This window comes from Lonchura striata, chromosome 18 (assembly GCF_046129695.1).
Source record: "Lonchura striata isolate bLonStr1 chromosome 18, bLonStr1.mat, whole genome shotgun sequence".
Taxonomy (NCBI): domain Eukaryota; kingdom Metazoa; phylum Chordata; class Aves; order Passeriformes; family Estrildidae; genus Lonchura; species Lonchura striata.
Window position 1 is genome coordinate 1,304,283 of NC_134620.1, and position 17,929 is coordinate 1,322,211.

Here is a 17,929-nt window from a genome sequence, read left to right on the forward strand (position 1 = left end):
CAATGGACAAGAAAAGCTTCTTATGGCTGAAGAAAGGCTTTTCACAAAGTACTCTTTTGCACCCAGAAGACCCAGCTCTCACCCATAATCCAAGCACACAGTAGAGGTGGCCATTCGCCTTCACCCCTCCACACACAGCTCTGGAAAAGGGCTGTTTCTTTTTGCTCATGTGCAAGAAGCTGCTTTTCTCTAACTCTGGCCAACTTTCTTTCCATTCAGAGCCTTGCAGCTGATCACTAGTCTGATGCATTTCTACACGGAATCACCTGGTAAGGAGTGTTCAGAGGAAAGACAGAAAAAGGCAAGTGACTAGCACACAAGACAACCCTACTCATTGTACCTTCCTGCAACGTGTCTTGTCTTTTGGGGAATTTGGTACTGTCTTGGGGTGATTTTAGGATTTTTTATTCCCTAATCCTCTGCTTTATGCCCAGACAATGAGTGCTGCAGCTTTAATATGGACTTGGAAGTAGGGTGGGGAGCCTTGGGTTCCTGCACAGCCTCTGTTCAAGCTCTCTCTCTGGGTGCTCCCGACAGTGTGGACCAGGACACTACATTGTTCCTTTTGTTGGATTGTTGTTTCCACCCCTCCACACCCCCAGCTAGCATCCAGCAAAAGGGGTTTTCCCTTCTGTCATGGGTTGGTGCTGGCGCAGTGCCAGTGCACCCATGAAAATATATTTTTCTCAAATGGCTGCTGTGAGATGTGACCAGAAACAGAGCAGAGCAGGTTCAAGCTTAAAAATTAAAAAAAACTTTATTAACCTACACTATAAAAAAAGGAACACACAAAATTCAGAATGAAAACCTTCCAAAACATTCCTCTTCCTCCCACCCAATTTCCACCAAAGCACACTGAAACAAAACCTTGGATTCTCAATCAAGTTACCACCTCTCAGATAATCAATTCTCAGTTCATCGAGGGAAAGAAGAGTCCCTCTTGTACCATAGTCTTCCACAGGAAACACAGTTGAAACCTCTTATATTTCCATGTCACACATGGCACCGCCTGGAGAAAATCTGCCATTGTGACATCCTCCTTCCATGTACACTGCTCTCACCACTGTGCATGGACTGAAACTGCTCACAGGGTCCCTTTTAAGGATGCTTTGCCAAGTACCAAAAAACAATTTCTCATTTTGGGACAACAGTCTCCCCCATTTTCTCCTCCCATGGCTGAGGGTCTTGAGAACAGAGATCTTCCCTGAAGACAGAGGGCACCACCACACCCTCCTCAGCTTTTCTCTGTTCACTCTTGCACATGACAATACCGCAGCAGGTCACTCTCACTCCTGCACTGGCAGTCACTGCAGCAGGTCACTCTCTTGGCTCAAGCCATTGCATCCCCCTAAATGCAGTCTCTGTATTATGGGAAAATTGTTCAGTCTATGGCTATACAGGAAAAAGTTCAGCCAAGGCCACTCCATCATCTCCTCCGACCTAGGATTCTTTCCCATCGTCTTCTGACACCTCAGGCCCCAGGCTGTCTCTCTTCTCTTTCAGATCAAGGAGGATTAGTGTCTTGCAAAGTTTTCTTGGTCCAAGAAAGCGTTAAAGTCTTGGGCTCTGCTGCCCTCAGAACAGCTGAAATCTCACAGCAGCCTGCCCAGGACTCCCATGGCTGGGCACCTTCCCCCCACTTTCTCTTTCTCTTCTGCTGGCAGGATGCCAGCACATGAAACCAAATTTAAAGGTGGCACAGGCTCTGTGTCTTTGTCACTCTCTCTGTCTCTCTCTCTCCCTCTCTGTCTCCCTCTCCCTCTGTCTCTGTCTCTCTCTCTCTGAGAGGGCTGCCCAGGACATCTCAGTGTTTCTCCACCCCTCCATCCTGCAGGGGCTGGCCACTTTCATTCCCTTCAACCCCTTCCGTGTCCAGGGCTCCTGGACTACCTCTCTGTAGTAGATAGGGACAGGCGATTGGAAGATCTCGGGATGTGATGGAAGGAAAGACCCCCTTCCCCCTCTCCTCCTGCAGCACATTATCCATTACCCCAAAGAATGTAACCACACCTAACCCAGTAGTTTTCCACTCCTTACTAACCCTAGAGACCCTACCAAACCCCCCCGACATAGCAAAGTCCCCCAAAACTATTTAAACCCATGAGATAAGATAATAAATGCTTTCAACCGTCCACCACATTGGTGTCAGCGTGTGTTGTTAGCCCGAGTAGCCCAGGCGAAGCCGGGCTGCTGTGCTGTTGCTTGCAACCAGGTCACCTTGCCTTCCCCTGAAGGCAACATATCTGGTGCCGAAGCCTGGGAAAGATTCGCTCGGGTAGCGGGTGTCGCCTGGACAAGAACAGCGGCCAGACCGGTGAGACTGTATCTTGGCGGGGGAGACATCCCAGGACCCGCGGTCGTCATGGACGCCATCGCCAGGGTCGTAAGTGCAATGCATAAGCAATGGGGCATTGAGTGTAGGCTCAAAGACTTTTATCTTGCTATAGTAAGGCTCCTTGAGCTTGGGACAGTTAAACGCGTCGTGGATGTTTTGCATCTGGAGATATGGGAAAAATGCACAGCAACGCTGGCCGAGGACATGAAATCCTCAGGCAGTAGCAAAAGCCTTAAGGCGTGGGGCAAAGTAGAAAAAGCCCTACACAAAGCAATAGAAGAGCAGAAGGCATGGAGCGTAGTGCGTACGTGTTTATTGGTTACACCCAAGCTAGGGGTAGGAGCGGCAATGTAAACTGCCCCTGAGGGTGATCTGCCCTGGAGTGGAGATCTGGGGGGGCCCGGCGCGTCATCCCCCTCCCCGGGCCAGAGCCCAAACTCCCCCGCAGAACCTTCCCAAAAATCTGCGGTTTCCCCATCCATCCCGCCGCCACTGATCAGCGACCCATTGCCGGAGGTGCAGCTGTGCACGGAGTTCTTTTGGCAGGGGCTGGCAAGGGAAGCCAGAAAGGCAGAAACCGCGGCTCGGGAAAAAATCCTAACCACGCCGCCATCCTACTCCGTTGCCAAGGAGAGGGGTGGGGCATGGGCGGTCTTGGCGCGAAAAGCCCGGAGGCGTGGGGTTTTACGAATGCGCGTATGCGGGAGAAAGAGGAGGAGAGCGGCAGAGGGCACGGAGCCAATCGGCAGCCGCGCCTAACGCTGCTACCATTTAAGGGAGAAACCCCCCCCTGCAGGAGGCAGGGCAAGCCCAGGGGGCGGGAGCGGTGCCACCCCTGGGGGGAGGAGCGGGCTAGGAGCCGGACAAAAAGGCACCAAGCCCCAGAAGTTCGCTGGCATTCAACTTCCGACTCGGATACTGATAGCAGCTCCGCCAACTTGGAAGAGCTGACGGAAGCCGGCTGGGACTCTAAGACGGAGGGAACAGAGCCAACGCGATTTAAAACAAAACCGAGTAAAGCTTTAAGCCGCACTGAAAAGCAGCCACAATATGAACTAGCCCAGTTTACCGACTGGGGAGAAATAAAAATAGCCTGTGCCGAATGGTCCCCAGCGGCTGCCATCCAAGCCTTCCCGGTGAGGATCACCGGCCCGGAAGGAAACCAGCAGAGGGTATATGCCCCGGTAAACCCAAAAATGTACAGCCAATTGTCAAAGCCATTGCAGAAAAAGGAATCAATTCGGCCATGGTCTCCACTTTAATCGATGGTCTTTTTAGTAATGACAACCTGCTTCCCTTTGATATCGAGCGAATAGGTCGCATGATACTTGATGGTGCAGGAATGATTGTGTTTAGACAGGAATGGGAGGATAATTGTACAAAGCTATTAGCCCAAGCATCTGGCGCAAGGCAGCACTACGCGGATCGACTTTATCCAGGCTTATGGGAAAGCACGATGATATGATCACGCCTCTGCAACAAGCCACACAGATGCGGGCTGAGGAGGTCAGGGCGACCACTCGGGCTGCTAGGAAGGCTATTCGTGCAGCCTCCCGGGTCGTAGCCAAGCCGTCGCCGTGGTCCACCGTGAGGCAGGCAGAGAGCGAAAGCTTCACGCAGTTTGTGGATCACCTGCAGGCAGTGATAGACTCCTCTACCCTGCCAGCAGAGGCAAAGGGCCCCATGGTAGCTGACTGCTTGCGCCAGCAGTGCAACTCTGTCACCAAAGATATCTTATGCTCCCTGCCAGCCAGAGCCAGCCTGGCTGACATCATCAGACACGTAGTAAGAGAAGAGCACCTGACACCCATTCAGGCAGCCATCCACACCCTGACCAGTGCCATGGCATGTTTCAAGTGTGGGGAGGCAGGTCCCATCGCGGTGAGCTGTCCCCAGCCGGCACAGCAGCCTGCGGCGCCTCCACCCCAAGCATGCCCGAGAGGAGCCTGTTGGGGCTGCGGGAGGAAAGGACATCTCGCTAAGGAATGCAGGTCCTGGCCCCAGGGAAACAGGAAAGGGACAGGGTGTGCGTGCCGCACTCAGCCTCCTCCCGCCGCAAATGCAAGGCGGCCCATCTATGCCAACCCCCAGTGGGACGGGGCGCCCTTATACCCCATACCCCCACAGGAGACAGCCAGCTTCGTACCCCCGCCAGTGACACAATTGCAGAGTTTCGCAACACAGCCTGCAGTACCTTCGTACCCACTACCACCACAAGCAGCGCCCGTGCCGCAGGGTCAGCAGGGGACGCCCCAGACCGGGACCCCTGGGTGGCCCTGGCCATGAAAATAGGGAAGGAGCCCCCAAAGGTGTGGGGGACATGCCGCCTTTATGGCAGTCAGGACCCCCACGTCATAGGGCTTCAGTTTTGGGCAGACACAGGAGCAGACTGCTCGATTTTTCCCCAAGCGCTGTGGCCCCAACACTGGCAATGCAAAGAAGTCCCCCCAGTGAATGGAGTGGGAGGGCCATCCTGAGCTTGGAAAAGCACCCAGTTGGTAACTATTACGCTTCATACAAAAAAGGGACCAGAACAAACAGTAGCAATTCACCCCTACATTTTGCAAAACTCTCCACCCCTGATAGGAAGGGACATCCTTGCTATGTCAGGAGTCAGGATTACAAATTTATAATGAGGGCCACTGCCGTACACCCACTGCTGCCAATCAAACTGACTTGGAAATCACCAGACCCCATATGGGTCAAGCAGTGGCCCCTGTCAAAGCCTCGAATGGCAGCCTTGCTGGAACTGGTCAACTGCGAGCTGCAAAAGGGTCACATAGAACCTTCCACCAGCCCGTGGAACACCCCTGTATTTTTAATCCCCAAGAGATCTGGAGAAGGTTGTCGTCTCATCCACGACCTGAGGGAGGTGAACAAGACAATCCAGCCCATGGGTCCAGTTCAGACATTGATGCCCGCGAACTCAGCCATCCCCACAGGGCAGCCATGCGCGGTGCTGGACATCAAAGACTGTTTCTTTTCAATACCCCTGCATGCTGAGGACAAAGAACGATTCGCCTTTTCCGTTGTGTTCCCAAACGGCGAGCGACCTAACCTCCGCTTCCAATGGAAGGTGCTACCACAAGGTCTCGTGGACAGCCCGACCATATGCCAGATCACCATGTACAGGGCACTGATGCCAGTCCGACATTCCCACCCTGCTGCAACCATCATTCAGTACATGGACGACATCCTCGTCGCTGCACCATCAGCAAGCCAAGTGGATCACCTAGCGTCCACAATCACGGAAACTCTCCAGGCCAACGGCTTTGAGATTGCGAACACGAAGATCAAGAGAGGACCGTGCGTGACCTTCCTGGGAGTGGGGATCACAAACTCCTACGTGACCCCACCCAGGGTGAAGGTCCGACGAGACATCAAGACCATCCATGACATGCAGCGCCTTGTGGGATCTCTGCAGTGGCTCCGCAACGTCATCCTAGTTCCTCCACAGGTCATGGACCCCTTGTATGACCTCCTGAAAGGAAAACACCCCTGGGACCCCAAGAAGCTGACACCACAAGCAACGGACTCTCTCGACTTCATCGAACGTCAGATGTCCACTGGCACACTTGCCAGGTGGAACCCAAGCATACCACTGGATTTATACGTCCACTTCACACAGAAGGGAGGAGTGGGAGCAATGGCACAAGGACCTTCCTAAAAATCCCAGCCGATCCAATGGGTGGTCCTCGGAAGACCAACTCGTGCATTTTCATCAGGAATTGAATGTGTTGCTAACCTCATCATGAAAGGCAGGAAACTCGCCCTGAGACACCTGGGGACCGAGCCGGCGAGGATCCACCTCCCCTTCCACAAGCAACAGACCATGGAGTCAACTGCGATGTCGGAGCACCTGGCCCTTGCTCTCACTGGCTTCAGAGGAGAAATCTCCTATGCCACCAGACCACCTTGGACCCAGCTACTGACCATTGTCGACATAGACGTGCCACCAAAGGTCATGGACCGACCGCAGCCAGGACCAACGGTCTTTACAGATGCCTCCTCCATGACTTCTACTGCAGCAGCGGTGTGGCAGGCAGGAGAAACATGGCATTGCGTCAAAACATGTGACCCCATGCTGTCAGTGCAACAGCTGGAAGCAGCAGCAGTGGTCTTGGCGTGCGGACTCTTCCAAGATGAACACCTCAACATCGTAACAGACTATATTCGTGGTAAAGCTTTGCCTAGCCATGTCAAGACCAGGTGTGTCAACATCTACAGCGGCCTCAATGCTTGAAGAGGCACTCTCCTCGCGACGGGGCACCGTGTCTGTCATTCACATCAACAGCCACAACCCAGTCAAGGGTTTCTTCCAGATTGGCAATGACAAAGCAGATGCCGCAGCGAAGGGTGTGTGGACGTTGCAGGAAGCTCATCAACTGCATGAGTCACTCCACATCGGAGCCAAAGCACTGGCGAAGAAATGCGGGATCTCGACAGCAGACGCGAGGCACGTGGTGGCCACTTGCCCTCACTGCCAGAAGTCACCCCTATGGACTGGTGGGGTCAACCCGAGAGGTCTCAAGGCCTCAGAAATCTGGCAGTCAGACTTCACTTTCTGCGAACTGCTGAAGCCCCAAGCATGGCTTGCAGTGACAGTGGACACTTACAGCAGAGTGATCGTGGCAACAGAGCACCTCAAATCCAACTCTAAACCCACAATCCAGCACTGGCTGACAGTTATGGCATGGCTTGGTATCCCCAAGCAAATTAAAACTGACAATGCTTCCAATTTTATCTCCAAATCAATGCAGGAATTCACCTTGGTGTGCGGCATCACCTTAGTACAGGGAATCCCATATAACAGCACTGGACAGGCCATTGTTGAGCAAGCAAATCAGACCCTAAAAGCCAAGTTAGAAGTATTGGCAAAGGCAGAGGGCCTTGCCAATTCCATTCCCTCAAGAGACCAAATGCACATGCTGGCAACTGCGTTGCTAGCACTGAACCAATTCCCTAGGGGAGATGAGACAAACAGTCCCATTCGAAAACACTGGGCCACCCAGACACTAGAGGAGGGCCCACAGGTCATGATCAAAAACGAGCTAGGCGAATGGGAAAGGGGCTGGAGACTGGTACTTACGGGATGAGGGTACGCGGCAGTTAAAAAAGAGGGCAAAACCAAATGGTGTCCACTCAGGTCAATCAAACCTGACCTTCAGAATGAAACTAACGAAAAACTGTGAGTTTCTGTTTGCAGGACATGCTCGTGGACCGTCCCTGTGACGCGTACACCCCTGTTCCAGAGAGAGATGACGGACCACCAAGCCGCCAGACAAAACCCAAGAGTCCCGCACCGGTGAAACCCAGACATGCACAGTGTCTTTGTGCAATTTTGCTGTTGGGGCTCGTGGCCGGGGGGCAAGCCAACCCAGGCCACTACCCTCATCAGCCATTTAGGTGGGTCATGCAACATCTCTCAAGTGACAAGGTGTTCAAAGAGGTCACCACAGCGAACACAGTCAGTCGCAAAAGCCTTCGAAACTCACCTTGCGAGAATTACTCAGGTTTACCAAACCCCTTTTTTCCTCACCAAGTTACAAGTTTGTACCTCACTCCAGTGCCTATATCTACGACTACCTCATTTTATTTATGAAAAGGAGGGGGGAGATGTAGTAGATAGGGACAGGCGAATGGAAGATTTCGGGATGTGACAGAAAGAAAGATCCCCTTCCCCCTCTCCTCCTGCAGCACTCCAAAGAATGTAACCACACCTAACCCAGTAGTTTTCCACTCCTGACTAACCCTAGAGACCCTACCAACCCCCCCTGACGTAGCAAAGTCCCCTGAGACTATTTAAACCCATGAGATAAGATAATAAAGGCTTTTCAACCATCCACCACACTGGTGTCAGCGTGTGTTGTTAGCCCGAGTAGCCCGGGCGAGACCGGGCTGCCGTGCTGTTCCTTGCAACCAGGTCACCTTGCCTTCCCTGAAGGCAACACCTCTCCTATGCCGCATGGCTTCCCCTTCCCTGCCCAGCCTGAGAGGCCTGAACTATTCACTGAGTGGAACTAAAGAGACAGTTACCCTGGGTGTTCTCTGCTTTTAACCCCCTGTGTTCTCAGAGGCATGTCCATGTCTTCAGTGGTTACACCAGGTGTCAGTATTCAAATCTGACCACTGATTGGTTTGGCTATAACTTCATGAGAAAACTCACTTCCTTGTCAACCTATGACACTCCACCCCTAGAGAGTTCCCCTGGGAGTGCACTCACAGCCAAGTGAGGTTTCTCAGTGAAGTTAAAAGATGTATTTTCATGGGTGAACTGGCACTGCGCCAGAGCCAACTCATGACACCTTCTCTTCCCCTAGTATGGAGGCTGTACCAGGAATCCTCTCGGTGATTTCTTTTTCTGTGAACTGTTTTGGCTTTTGGAGTGTTCTTGATTTGCAGGGACAGAATTTGGCCTGCTATCCCTGCAAAAGTCAAGGGCAGTCCATGCAGCATTGGGGAACTCTCATTGATAATACCTGATTTTAAAACTTTAAAGGAACACACACATAGTGAAAAAAGATCCCTTGATCAATATAGTCCAAATTGTGATAATGATGTTTATACCTGGGATGTTGTGGGAATAACACGCTCCAGCACGGTGTGGGTGGAGGGAGGCAGAGATCTCTGAAGTTTGTTCTTGGGGAAAGAGGTTGATTGGGGGTGCAGGAGGGCCGTGCCTCGTGCTCCCAGGTGTAGCACGTGGCGGGCCCTGAGATGGTGGGGGAGTGGAGAGACAAAAGGAGGGTTTAGGTGAGGGGAGGAAGTTCCAGGAGGGGGGGAGAGGTTCCAAGAGGTTTATTGGGGGTGCAGGAGGGCCGTGCCTCGTGCTCCCAGGTATAGCACGTGGCGGGCCCTGAGAGGGTGGGGGAGGGGAGAGACAAAAGGAGGGTTTAGGAGAGGGGAAGCCCCAGGAGGGGAGGAAGTTTTAGGAGGGGGGGAGAGGTTCCAAGAGGGCGCGTGGCCCCTCGGAGCCCCCTTATCAGGGGCTCCTAGGTGGGTTGGGATACGGCATGGGCCAATGGGGTTACAGACACTAATGTTTTAGGGGAAGGTACAGAGGTGTGGGATGAGCCATACATCTTTTGAGGGGTGGGATGGAACAGTCCATTTCACCCCAGGACTCATCCGAGGGCAGTGGTGTCATCCGGCCAGCTGGGAGAGCTGTTCTCATCCTAGCTGTATTATTTATGAACAATCATATCTATCTATCATCTGCAACAGGACAAGGCTCGGAGAATTGCAGTAGCAATTTTCTCACCCCAAACAGCATCGGGGGTGGCCTTGACGCAACTGGACCACATAGCTTGCTGGTTGAGCAAACACAGTCGTGCCATTTCATCTGCACTGAGTGACATGTTAACAGGTATCAGCAGTGCAAGACAAGCAGTGCTTCAAAATAGGGTGGCAATTGATTATTTGCTGCTGTCACATGGGCACAGATGTGAAGAATTTGAGGGGATGTGCTGCATGAACCTGTCTGATCATTCAAAATCTATTCATGAAAACATAAAACAGACAGAAAGTAGTATCACCAAATTGAAAAAGGTAACAGGATCCTGGTGGGATGATTTCTTTAACCTTTTTGATCTCTCACCAGTGTGGAAAGAAATTTTTAAAAAAGCATTTTATATTCTTATAGGGCTTGTAGTTCTTCTGCTTGTTATGCCATGCATTTTCATGTGCATTCAAAGGGCCTTGAACAAAGTGGCAAAGCAAGTGTTTTTGGTTCAAACAGGGAGGGGAGATGTGGGAACTCAAAATGTCTCTCAAACATTTTTAGAGGTTCCAGGCCTTGGTCAGAAGCATTCTAGACCCCGGCAGGCAGCTGGAAACAGCTGTGATTTTGAGTTTGAGCCATGGAATGAGTTACCAACCTTGAAGGTGGAACAAGCAGTCACAAAGGGTTAGATAGCATAGTAAAAGTAGTTACAAAACAGAGGGGGAAAATTTTTAGTATTGTACAGGGGGGGTTTAGCACATGTACAGGAGGGTTTTTACTTTGTACATGGGGGTCAGAAGTTCTAAGATGGAGGAAAGTGGGCTGATCCTGTTCTTCCTCCTTCTTCTTCCTTACCTCCACGTTCTTGGTGATGCTAGCATTCACAGATTGGTTTAAAGTAGGAAAGCACTTGGTAATATAGGTAGTAGGTATTGCGGAATAACTGCAAACATGTTATATGTAATATATAATATAAAAGATAGCAGCAGCCCTGGGCGGGGAGAGAGAAGAAGACGACACCAGACAGTGAGGGTGTCAGGAGTGTGTGCATCTCTGCCTGGGCCGCTGATCAAACAGCCGCAGCCTGAGAACACAATCTGTTAGATAACTAGCAATAAACTGCCTTGAGACCGAACATCAAAAGACTGCGGAGTTTTTCTTTGAGAGCACGGGTTGGAGGAGAGACTTCACCACCACGTGAGACCCCAGACCAAGCCCAGGGTTCTCACACAATGGGTTCCCAGCTGCTGTGAACTCTTTTCTCCTCCCGTCCCCATAGACAAAGAAGGGTGGTTGCCATCTTTGCCTTGGCCATGTTTTGAGGTGGGGGTGTGGTGTAAGGTTTAAACTTTTGTTTTTCCTTTTCCTTTTTTTTGTTTTTCCTTGTTCTTTGTGGGCACCCTTATTGGGTTTTTTTTTCCTACTATTAATAATTTTCTTTTAAATTTTCACCCCCATGTATTGTGAAAAATGTTTTTGTGATTCGTGTCAACTGGCAATGGAATCAGTTGAAAGTGGATACGTTCCCTGGATAACGACAAACAACGGTTTTGAAACTTTCTGACCAAATAGCCAAATAAAGCATCAAACAAGAAAATAGAAGTAGTATAGTAAAGAGATGAGGTAGCAAAACCAACTAATGCTTAGAATAAAATAGAGGAAGTTGTAGTAAAGCTAAGGGATATTGCAACAAAGCAACTAAATGCTTATGTATAATAAAAAGCTTGAGGCACTAGTACCAGACAAAAATTATGTAGCAGACACGGGTGAAAGGCCTCCTTCCAGACAACCACAAGCAGGACAGGAAGCCAATGATCACCTGGAAAGATTATGAAATTGCTGATCCCAGCTTATTGATACTTTCTGATTCGGACTAACACAAGCACACTGGAAAATGCTTTGTAGGCTTAAAAGCAGTATATATACTCTGGTGAACTTGTAGTGGCGTGTGCCATTAGTGGAGCGGAGACTCCCTGGCCACCCAGCGCTGTTTGCTTGCTTTCTTTAAAATAAAATATATAAAAATACCATTCGGTTTGGCTGTCAAAATTTTATACCAGTATTCATTTCTCTCATTGGCAGAAGAAAGAGGAGTTATTGAAGCCCTCTCTCTTTGGAGAAAAACACTAATTTTAGAGTGTTTTTCTCCCAGAATTTGTCTCCAAACTGAGACTGGTACTCACAGGAGCTGCTCTGTGTGATGGCAATTGCTTGCATCTCTAATGGGGGAGTGTTTGGGTTTGGTGTTTTTTCTTTCTTTCTCTTATGGGATTTTGTCCCATTTGTCTCTAAGAAAATATAATGATTGGTACTTAAGAGAGACAAAAGAAGTTGCCAAGCTCAGGGGAGGAGGGCACCTGGCTGCACTTCTCTTACCCTCTACTCCAAGAGGGTTTCTCGGAGTAGAACCCACTCTCTAGTTTCTCAGAAACCACTCTGCTGCCTCCTACCTTTGAGTGGAGCTCTGCTCATAAGAGTGGCTGTTGCACTGAGGCCTTATTAGCACCCTTCCTCAGCAAACACAGAACCCTTCACCATCTGCTGAGGTGCCTCAGGGGAAACCCTGGGATCCCTGAGCCCCTTCCCTCAAGGGAGCCTCTCCCACCCCAGTTTGTGAGCCAGTCTGCTGCTCTCAGCCCCTGCTGTGCCTTGGCTACTGCTGCAGGGTGTTTTTGCAAGACAGTAACCTCACACCCCCTGCCTGCCAGGACACTCTGCAACTCCTGCTACAGCTGTTGAGTTTCTACTGCCTTGCTTGCTATCCTGAGTGAGCTCATTCCTGCTGTTTCAGCTTGCCAGTTCCAAGGTTCCTGCTGGGGCACTGGGATCGAATGCCCCTGGAGGTTTTTGGAACAAGCCCTTTCCCATCCCTTCCAGCAGTGTCTGCACCGTTACAATGGGAGTGAGACGGCTGAGCCCGCGCCACAGCGCCCCCCGCAGCCGCGGTAGCACCAGTGCATCCGCCCTGCCCGCCCGCAGCCACCAGCGCCCCTGCTGGCCATGCCCGGAACTGCACCCAGGGGAAATGGCTGGGACTGGGTCTCTGCATCTGTTTGTGGTTCATACCAGAGGTGTTGTTCGCTTGCCTTGGCATCCATGCTAGTAAAGAACTGCTGCTCCTTTGCCCATATCTTTGCCTGAAAGAACCTTAATTTCAAAATTAAAATAATTCAGAGGGAAGGGGGTAATAATCTCCATTCCAAGGGATGCTCCTGCCTTCCTTGGCAGACACCTGTCTTTCAAACCAAGTCAAGGTGAAAGCTCTGGTTGAGACATAAAAAGTGTTTCAATAAGTGCTCCAAAAAGACAGGAACCACACAGTCCTCCTCATTCCATTGATAAGAAGCAACTCTGGCCAATGAGGAACTCTCAGGGACAATGAACACCTCCAAAACTACATGCACACACCCCTCAGCGTTCTCCATCCAAACCAGATCAGTGTTACTTTACACCTCTGCAGAGCTGTGCACACAGGACATCCTCTCCATTTCCACAGCATTTTAGTCCACAGCAACTATCAAGAATTGGCAAATTTCCCAGACTCACTTGGTTTCTCCCAGAGTGACCCTCGCTGCCACACTGTCTTTACTTTCCCGCAGGCAAGAACGTCCATCATCTGCTGTTCCTGCTGCTCTTGGAAGCAGATGCAAAGGGAATGTGGCAGAGAGCTTGAAGGAAAAATGGAGCCTCACCAGAAGAAGTGTGCTGGCATGAATTACCCAGCTGAAAGCTCTGGGAGAAATTTCAAATATGCAATGCATAAAACAGGGATTAAGCTGGCCATAGAGAGGGGAAGAGTAATGTGCAAAATGAAACTTTCTGCTCGAAGAAACAGTTGAAAGTAAAGAGGAAGACTTAGGGGAACATCTGAGACATCAAGAGGCTTAAATGCAGGACGGAGGTGTCATGACAGGCTTACAGGCAGGGGACAGGTTCTTGATGGCAGCTAGAACGACCTTCAAGATTTGACAGAGACATCCCTTTGTGGTACAGAGGAAGAACACCCATGGGAGTGGTGTGTGGTGCAGAGCTGTGGGGTAGTCTCCACCCCTGACTTTAAGAGCTCAACAGGAAAATGCCCTGAACCACTTGATAAAGCTTTGGAGTATACCCCACTTGGAGCCAGGAGTTTGGATCCCCTCTGGAGGCATTCTGAGCCTGTGGGTTTTAGAGGTATTACTAAAACCTGATGTTACACACAGACTTGCTTAACAAATTTACAGAAACAAATTCAAGAAAAAAGCAGCTGCAGAGCATTGCCCGAAAAGAGTTTGAGAAGGAAAAACTTGTTTTACTGGTACTTAAAAGTTCTTGGCTTGCTGTTCCTAGCAAAAAACCTTGGTACAAGATAAAAAAAAAAATTAAATGCATTAAAAACAAGAGCTACAATTGGAAATGAGAAGTTGCACAGAACAGAGGAGAAAAAACCAAACCTCAAAACAATTGCACTTTCCTAACATGAGAGAAGTAGGGAATCAAACTGTGCCACGAAGCTGAGGAAGTATTTAAGAACAGTTAGCTCCATACCGGTGCCCTCAGGGTGTCAGAAATTAAAGTCTGTATGCAGCAGCAGCTCTGAACTGCAGTATAACAAAATCTCCTTCTTTAGAATATCTGCTGTCTTCTGGGAAGGACAAAGACTTCTTTCACCTCAATAAAAAATGCATCTTCTCCAGACAGATTATTTTCATCAGAAACTGCAGTGTATTATCACAACAAAAAAACCTCCAGTACGTATGAGGAAATGGAGACTGGTGGAGCCTGTTCCTTTGCTTAAGGAATGCTGCCCCTCTGTGCAGGAAGGTGTATGAGGATAGGGGAATACTCCTTACCTTTATTTATTGTGGAATGTCAGGCCCAGATTCTGGATGGAAGCAGTCAGTCTCACTGTGTGCTCTGCCAAGCGCCTGGAATCAGGTAATAAGCAAAAGCCTTTCCTCTCTTCTGTGGTGTGTAGAAACTTGGGAGTTCTTCAGGACTATGAACAATTAGTACCAAAGATTTTTGGTGCAACAGATATTTAATTTGGAAGGGTTTGCTGCAAAACATCTATTACACATCCAGGTATCAACCCCAAGGGTCCATTCCACCTGACCTCCCTGATAGTGGGTACCTCTTCCTTTACACCATATTTACAACCATCTGGTTTGCACGGGACTCCAGTTTCTGAACATGAGTCCACAGACACATTGTCCTCAATCAGGTCTGAGAAGCTGCTGACCAGCTGACAAACTCTGACTGAGTCCCCTTGGCCACAAGTGGCTTACCAGGAGCTGGCTGCAGCTGGAGGATAAGGGGCAGGTGTCTTCCTTGCTGCAGGCAGAGGGCAGATGCCAATCAGTGGTGTAGGGCCCCAAAGGCTCCAAATAGCCTCTTTTTAATAATTAGGAGTCTCTAATAATAAAATTACCTGGTAGAACAAATTGATCAAAGCAACACTGAGGGAGTGACAAAAGAACAGGGGTCACTTTATTGTCAGGCAGAGGAGGAGTCCTTCTGATGCTGTAATTATGTCTCAAAGAAACAGCAGCAAAAGTGAGTGATAAAGTGACTGCAAGCAGAGAACCCAAGTACCAACATTCTTCCTCTGATGCTCACAGCCCACTGTGAGCAGTTCAGAAGGTGATCCTATTCTAGAAGGACCCTCAGCCTCTTAGCTATTACCATGGAGGCAGTTTCACCCACTTGCAACAACCTCCTGTTCAGGAAGCTCACTGCAGGTGCCAGTCCCAAATTTCTGAGTTTCACTGAGGTTCCATCCCTCTACTCACACTCATACAAGGACATCTTCCATAGCTCCAATTCATGGCTTGGCTTTCTCGACCTCAAGTTCAGTATCTTCCACAAAAAATCCTGACCCCCCTCTGCCACAACTCAAGGCTTATTTTTTTAATTGCTACCAGGTTCTTGCTGGAGAACCAGTAAGCTAAGCTGGGTGGTCCAAGCTCCCGGGTTTAGCATATGAACATACTTGAGTTGCAAAAGGGTACTCACACTTCTACATCACTAAAAACACCCATTGTATCAGGCATGGTTCCCATTTCTTTTAAAAATAAATATTTATAAACAAAAGGAAGAGATTCAGAGAATTACAAAGTTAAAAATTTTCCTGCCAACAGCACAAATGCTTCTCATGTAAGTCAAAGGAACAAGTTGTACAACAACATGAGCACTGTCTAAGAAACTCTCTCCTCATCAGCTGCCCCATTCCACCTGCACAGAGATCCACATCTCCCTTTGCAGCAGCCAGCTCTTCTGCACTTCTCTAGGACTTGTATTGGAGCTGCTCAGTCTCCTTTCATGATCAAGTCTTCAATATATGCATCCAGTTCATCATCTGTATTAATATCAATGTCCTGAAACCAAAGAAACAAGGAATACCAGTGAGAAGTGAATAATGAGGAACATGGCAAGAAAAGAGGAGCCAGAGCAGCTTAGCACCTTCTGTTACATCTGGCCTGCACAACCTCTGTGCTCCAACATCCAGCACCCTCCAGCTGCTAACAGCTGTAGTGGCAGCACCCCTAACTTTCCCTGTCAGCATCCAAAAGACAACACAGGAAACCCATCAGCACCTCATGCTCAAACAATTCACTGAAGTGATGGATTTACTGTACTGATTCTGGTCAAGGCAGGTTTGGTTGGGGTTCTTTTAGATTTAGCACGTTTTCCTAACAGGGAAAAACTGCTTCCAGATGCTTTCAGTAACTTTTCCAGGTTGATCCTGATTTTATTTAAGTAGTTTTTTAGTTTAAAGTTAGTTTATTTATTTAAATGCTTTAATTATATATTTTCTATTTTAATTTCATAGTATAACTAATACATCAATTTTACCACAATACTTTTTTATATTGTTTGTTTAAAAGTTTGCATTTCTGTATGTGGAGTTCAGAATCTGCCCAAGAATGAGGCAAAAATTCCCTGATGTGCACTGCCTATGCCTGGGGAAATTCTCAAGCAGCCTCACAGCAGAGAACAAACAGAACCTGTGCATTACATCCACACAGTGAGAAATCATTATGTGAGAATTAACATACATCAGACTTCCAGGGCCTGGATCCCAAGTGTGGGCAGTGACAGCCCAAGCTGCTCCCAACTGAGGAAGCTGGAGCCCAGTGAGATGCTGGACTGAAACACTTGTAATGCCTGGAGGGAATGAGCCAGGTGGCTACTCTGATATAGCTCATGGTTTGCTGCTACTCCTCACCCACCTCCTGCACTTTCTGCAGAAGGGCCATGATATTAGTCCTCAGCTTCTGCAGTTTCTCTTCTGTTTCCCTCAGCTTCCTTTCTAAGTTCTGGAGGTTTTCCTCACAGGCTTTGGCCCGGGCATCGGCACGTGTCTGATATGAATTGCACAGATTCTGCAGACCCACCTCATACTGCTTAAAATATTCTTTCTGTAGTAGACAAAACACAACAGATGTCACATTAAGAGAAAGCATCAAGCATCACAAAAACATGAGCACTCACAGGCTATAGAAGATCCAAACTCCTGAACCCCATGATCAAATCCTTCCTGCAGTGTGTCCCTGCACACCCTGCCCATGCTCATATTTACATCTGATTTGCCTACACCAGCCAGCACAGAATTCACACAGCTTTTCACATTCTTCCAATACCAGAACTGCCCCCAAAGCTGACTGAATTTAGATTAAGGGTGCAGTGTACTTTAAAAAGCAAGAACCCACAGGTACGCTGCAGGCCTGATATCCCCTGTAAACTGTGAGTATCCTTGGTAGAGATCACCCAGACAACACAGCCTCCCAGGGCAAGGTAGGGACAGCTACACTCACCAAAAACCCCAGACACAACAAAGGTGTCCTATGGAAGAATCAGGAATGGTAACTCCAGCAAATGCCAGCAGATGCCTGAGTTAACAGAAGTGGAGGAGACAAGAGAGAGACTGCCAATACACACACTGCGAGTCTGGGAGTGCAAAACAGAACTGGCTTTGGTCATGTGCTCATCTGCAGGTGGCTTTTTAGATGTGCCTCCTTGGAAAGGTCTCTCTTGGTGGTATGTTGGAGAATAAAAAGTAAGAGAGGCCAGTTCCCTTGCCCTTCATTCCAGCCAGCACTGGTCCTCCCAGTACCAGGCTGCTGGTGGAAGCTCAGTCCCACCTGTCCTGTGCTCAAATAAACAGACATCGAAAGTCTTAAGGTGTGCAGCTGACTTGCTGGAAGTCAACCTGCTCTCCAGGGTAAGTGGGAAGGGGCTGGCTTCCATGTCCTCTCACACTAAAGTAAATGGCCAATAAAGGGATGGAATCCACACTAACGTTGTGGGTTCAAACCCTGTATGGGCCATTTACCTAAGAGTTGGACTCAATGACCCTTGTGGCTTCCTTCCAACTCAGAATATTGCATGAA

The 17,929-nt window shown here is 49.2% G+C and overlaps 1 protein-coding gene across 7 annotated transcripts in view; it reads right to left on the reverse strand.

Annotated features, from left to right (window-relative positions):
• Window positions 1-15,000: 15,000 nt before the first annotated feature.
• MORC2 (MORC family CW-type zinc finger 2) overlaps window positions 15,001-17,929 on the reverse strand; it is a 51,735-nt gene continuing 48,806 nt past the window's right edge. For all 7 annotated transcript variants that reach the window (XM_021536776.3, XM_021536774.3, XM_021536772.3 and 4 more), the window contains 2 exons: window positions 16,769-16,957; window positions 15,001-15,913 (listed from right to left, as the gene is read on the reverse strand). In XM_021536776.3, the coding sequence (XP_021392451.1) occupies window positions 15,845-15,913; window positions 16,769-16,957 (258 nt within the window). In that variant the 3' untranslated portion in view covers window positions 15,001-15,844. The remainder of the gene's footprint in view (window positions 15,914-16,768; window positions 16,958-17,929) is intronic.